At 41.6% G+C, this 5,789-nt stretch overlaps 2 gene segments (V, D, J or C); both read left to right on the top strand.

Moving 5' to 3' along the window:
• The first annotated feature begins 2,657 nt into the window (after window positions 1–2,657).
• On the top strand, window positions 2,658–3,142 carry LOC111237121. The segment is given in 2 exon segments: window positions 2,658–2,719; window positions 2,808–3,142. Coding segments are annotated over 2 exon segments (393 nt in total).
• Window positions 3,143–4,090: 948 nt separating this feature from the next.
• On the top strand, window positions 4,091–4,575 carry LOC111237108. The segment is given in 2 exon segments: window positions 4,091–4,158; window positions 4,247–4,575. Coding segments are annotated over 2 exon segments (387 nt in total).
• Window positions 4,576–5,789: the final 1,214 nt, after the last annotated feature.

Below are 5,789 nucleotides of genomic sequence, written 5' to 3'. Positions count from 1 at the left end.
GTTGAGTGATGTCACCCAGACCTCCATACTAAAAGTGTCTTAGTGTTAGTCCAAATAAACCGAAGGTGTCACCAGCAGGAGCGCTGTCAGTAAAATCAAGAAACTCGAAAAATTATAAAGTAGTCAATAAAATTAAGTCAAATTAAATAAAAGAAAATAATAAAAGCGAAACATTTACCCAAAAAAGCAAATGAATACATTAAGAATAGGGAGATAAACTGAGTTACAGGTTTTACCGTAACGTGTCTGTATGTCACATATATCAGTAAGAGGACGTCACTGCTGCGCTCTGAACTGAAATCACTATCAGACCTAGAGTCAGTACATTTCTGAGAAATGGAAAAACGGTCCAGCTTCACAAAAATCTTTACTTGCTGAAAACACTGATGGTATTATTTGCACCACCTGCAGGGGGGACAAACCTCAGCAAATGAAATGAGTTTTAACAACGTACAGTACACCCCCTGAAGATCACATGATAGTGCTCTGAAGTTAAAAACTGATGTAGATATCTGACACCTCCCCTGTTTGTTATATGGGAACAGTGATGTGCTCTCATCCACAGCACAAGAAAGCTGGTGCTAGAGTCTCTGTTCTAAATGTGTTGAACATGATCTTCATGGTCTTATTGTTTTGTTTCCTTCACCTGCCAGGAAACACCGGTGAGTATTACAAGCAGAAGAAGACGCTGCGCAGAGCTAATAACTTCTGTATTTAAAGTCTCATCTGTTCTTTTTACAGCAGGAGCCTCTGACACCAAACGTGTCGACCAAACACCTCCGTTCATCACAAAGAGAACTGGTCAATCTGTTGACAGTGAGATCAACTGTGCACACAGCATAACAGATTATAATCGGATTCTCTGGTACAAACAAGAAGGACACAAGTTAAAGTTCCTGGGATATCTAAATCTGGAAAACCCAAACCCTGAGGACGACGTGAAGGGGAAAATCAGCTTTAAAGGAGACGGCCGCAAACACTCAAACCTCACCATTTCTAATGTTTCACTGAATGACAGTGGTGTGTATTTCTGTGCTGCCAGTTACCACAGTGCTGCAGATTCTCCTCAAGTCAATACAAAAACCTTCCAGTCAAAACCCAACGCCAGACACACAAGACTTTCAGGCCCCTGAACACCTGCAGCCAGCCTCCATCTAAACCAGGCCTTTGAAGATTTTACCAGCTGTTCTGACATGATTTTGACCTCCTCTGACACTACACTATCTGTGATGTTTGAAATAAAGTTTCTTTTGGCAATGGACTCAATCGTGATTATGACTTTTCCTCGTACAGGAATGACTAAATCTTAAATAGGGCTGCAGCTGGGATCATCTTCAGTATCCATTAGATAGATTGAGGATGTTTTCAAATCTGAACAACCGTCCGAAAGTCAAAGATTTTATTCAGTTTACTTTCACAGAAGACTAAGAAAACCAGAACACATTCACATTTGTGAAAAGGAGGCCGTGTGTTTTTTACACATTTGCTTGAAATGATCAAAATAGTTGCCAATTAATTTTCTGTCGCTTGAATAATTGATTTGTGGATTGATTGTGAAGTAACAGAGTCTCAGACATGAAATCGTCTGCCCAGTGAGTCTGTTTCAGGTAAATCTACTGACTGAGAAATATGAAGAAAAGTCAAGAAATTCTAAATCTGACCTGATCACTTCATAATTTTCCCTCACTGGTTAGTCATGAAAATCTTCTGTAAGAACGTCTTTATCATAAAATACATGGTCATGGTTGTCATGGTAGTAATCTACAGGGGAGTGGTGGCCTGTAGGGGAAACTCCACTTCCACTTCCACTACACTGTAAATGTGAGTGTAGACTTAAGGCAGCTCACAGGATCACTTCATACCAGGCACTGACACTCCCACCTGCAGATCCTCATATCTCTGTAACTATATGAGACTTTTGGTCAGAGCATGGATCTGATCATCACTAAACAAGGCCTCATCAGATGGTCGCTCTTTCTGCTGTGGACTACAGGTAATTAACAATAAACTCAACTTTGGACTCAGGGTTACGTTTCAAGATTTTGGAAGTGATGTCAGACAATATTATATGAATCAGTAACTTTTCCTGTATGATACTCAGGTTTTATTGATGGGAGTGATGTCACCCAGACCTCCATCCTGTGGAGAAACAAGGGTGACAATGCAACAATACACTGCAGCCACACCAAGGGTGCTGGCTACTCCCAGATGTACTGGTACAGACAGCTGCCTGGAGAAAATATGGAACTAATTGTGTTCACAACAACAACTAAAAACGAATTTGGAAATTTCGACCAAAAGAAATTCTCAGCCACTAAACCTGATGCTGAGAGCGGGACATTCACAGTGGAGAATCTGGAGCCTGGAGATCAAGGCTTGTATTTCTGTGCCGTCAGTGAGCACAGTGATACAGACACACTTGGTAGATGAACAAAAACCCCAGTGTATTGCTAGCACACCTCTATCCCTCACTAATCAGTCTCATGTACTGTAGGGGGACCTCAAGCACCACAAATACTCCCAGCTACATCCTGATTCACTGAGAGGCTTTTGATACAGCTGCAGGATCAGGCGTCACACACTAGTGACACTCCCACCTACAACTCTTTATATCTCTGTGAATAACATGACAGTTATGCATGAGCCTCAGACTGTGATAACATGGACGTGATCAAACACGGACCCTGCAGCTTCTTCATATTTCTGCTTTGGATTAAAGGTAAGTTAACCTTTTATTTTAGGGATGGCAGTAGAGGGTTGTAGAGTGGTCTACTTTAAAATTCTCACTGTCAATCTGTTGTACACAGGTTTTATTGATGGGAGTGATGTCACCCAGACCTCCATCCTGTGGAAAGACAAGGGTGACAATGCAACAATACACTGCAGCCACACCAAGGATGCTAGCTACTCCCAGATGTACTGGTACAGACAGCTGCCAGGAGAAAATATGAAACTAATTGTGTTCACAACAACAACTAAACCAGATCACGACTTTGGAGATTTTGACCAAAAGAAATTCTCAGCCACCAGACCTGGTGCTGAGAGCGGGACATTCACAGTGGAGAATCTGGAGCCTGGAGATCAAGGCTTGTATTTCTGTGCTGTGAGTCAACACAGTGATACAGACACATGTGGAAGCTGAACAAAAACCCCACAGCACTTTTCACAACTGTTACCAAACTATAATCTCCTGTACTGTAGGGGGACCTCGAGTACCACAGATTCTCCCAGTTACACTTTGATCACACGCCACACAATATATGACACTCCCACCTGCCACTCTTCATATCTCTGTCACTAACTGACAGTTCTGTGTAAGACTCTGACTCTCTGAACATGGACATTATCAAACACGGTCTCGTCAGCTTGCTGCTATTTCTGCTCTGGATAAAAGGTAAATTACAAACAGATCAGCGCACTGCATTACTGACTTCATCTTCTATTAGAAGGAACAAGCAAAACCTCAAATCACTGTAAATGTTCTGCTGTATGTGAGTTAAAACAAACTTTGGTAACCTTTACTGTCACACACAGGTCTAACTGATGGGAGTGACGTCCATCAGACTTCAACACTGTGGAGAAACAAGGGTGACAATGCAACAGTAGAATGCAGCCACACCAAGGGTGGCAGCTACGTATATATGTACTGGTACAGACAGCTGCCTGGAGAAACTATCAAACTAATTGTGTCTACAACAGCTGGTAACGATGATCATGACTTTGGAAAGTTCAGCAAAGAGAAATTCTCAGCCACTAAGCCTGATGCTGAGAGCGGGACATTCACAGTGGAGAATCTGGAGCCTGGAGATCAAGGCTTGTATTTCTGTGCCGTCAGTGAGCACAGTGATACAGACGCACTTGGTAGATGAACAAAAACCCCAGTGTATTGCTAGCACACCTCTATCCCTCACTAATCAGTCTCATGTACTGTAGGGGGACCTCAAGCACCACAAATACTCCCAGCTACATCCTGATTCACTGAGAGGCTTTTGATACAGCTGCAGGATCAGGCGTCACACACTAGTGACACTCCCACCTACAACTCTTTATATCTCTGTGAATAACATGACAGTTATGCATGAGCCTCAGACTGTGATAACATGGACGTGATCAAACACGGACCCTGCAGCTTCTTCATATTTCTGCTTTGGATTAAAGGTAAGTTAACCTTTTATTTTAGGGATGGCAGTAGAGGGTTGTAGAGTGGTCTACTTTAAAATTCTCACTGTCAATCTGTTGTACACAGGTTTTATTGATGGGAGTGATGTCAACCAGACCCCCATCCTGTGGAAAAACAAGGGTGACAATGCAACAATACACTGTAAACATACCAAGAGTATCGACTACTCCCAGATGTACTGGTACAGACAGCTGCAAGGAGAAAACATGAAACTAATTGTGTTCACAACAACATCTAAAAACGACTTTGGAGATTTCGACCAAAAGAAATTCTCAGCCACCAGACCTGGTGCTGAGAGCGGGACATTCACAGTGGGGAATCTGGAGCCTGGAGATCAAGGCTTGTATTTCTGTGCTGTGAGTCAACACAGTGATACAGACACATGTGGAAGCTGAACAAAAACCCCACAGCACTTTTCACAACTGTTACCAAACTATAATCTCCTGTACTGTAGGGGGACCTCGAGTACCACAGATTCTCCCAGTTACACTTTGATCACACGCCACACAATATATGACACTCCCACCTGCCACTCTTCATATCTCTGTCACTAACTTCTTGTTGTTACCAGAGAATCTTATCATAATTTGTTATGCTGTGTGCACAGTTGATCTCACTGTCGACAGATTGACCAGTTCTCTTTATGATGAACGGAGGTGTTTGGTCGACACGTTTGGTGTCAGAGGCTCCTGCTGTAAAAAGAACAGATTTTAAAAGACTGAAATTATGAACTCTGCATCGTCTTGTATATTTGTATATTTTGTTTTCTCACCTTTATCTCCTAGTAAATGAAGAACACAAAATACAAAGCCCATGAAGATCATGTTAAAGAAGTTAAGGTGTGAGACTCCACTATCAGCTTTCCTTTCAGGTCCTGTTGATTCAGCGCCTGTGGATGAGATGTGTCTCTATCACAGTATAATGAAAAGGGGAGGTGTCAGAGAGGCAGAGCTTTAACATTATCAGCATGGGGGGGTGTTATCTTGATACTGTGGTCAGTGAAAGTGTAGGTTGTTTGGCTCCTGTCATTTGTTGAGGTTTGTTTCCCCCTGCTGGTGTGAAAAATACTGTCAAGACACAACTCACATTATGGCTGATTGTTTATTTCACTCCAATTGCTGCAGTTTGTGGAAATGTCTCATGATTGTTGGATGATTCTCTTCTAGAGTGAAATATTTTTGACCAGTATTTGTGATATTGAATGAAATAATCAGACGACAGACACATAAAGAGGAAGTGTACATTATTGATATGATTATTGATATGCTTTATTTAGTCCAATAAAGGACGAGCCTTTTGAATAATTCAATTAAATGAGTTGATACTGTAGGTTAACTGTTCTCCATCAGCTCATAATGGTTATGATGGTCCACACATGCCTCTTTGTCTTGAATAAAACAATGGATTATCCCGTATCCATTAAGAAGCACAACAGTCAAGTTGTGTAGAGAAACTGGTTATGACGCCTACAAAGAAAATATCTCACAAACTGAATTTGCATGTCAGCAAATCTTACCTTTGTTATAGTAACTAACTATGTTGTCATGTTATAACATAACATCAGGAGAGACTTTAGTGCAGAGGTTTGTTTCAGCTTCCACATTGTGTT

Source organism: Seriola dumerili, unplaced genomic scaffold, assembly GCF_002260705.1.
Source record: "Seriola dumerili isolate Sdu_G_001 unplaced genomic scaffold, Sdu_1.0 BDQW01000811.1, whole genome shotgun sequence".
Lineage (NCBI taxonomy): Eukaryota > Metazoa > Chordata > Actinopteri > Carangiformes > Carangidae > Seriola > Seriola dumerili.
This window is presented reverse-complemented; position numbering and strand designations above follow the sequence as displayed.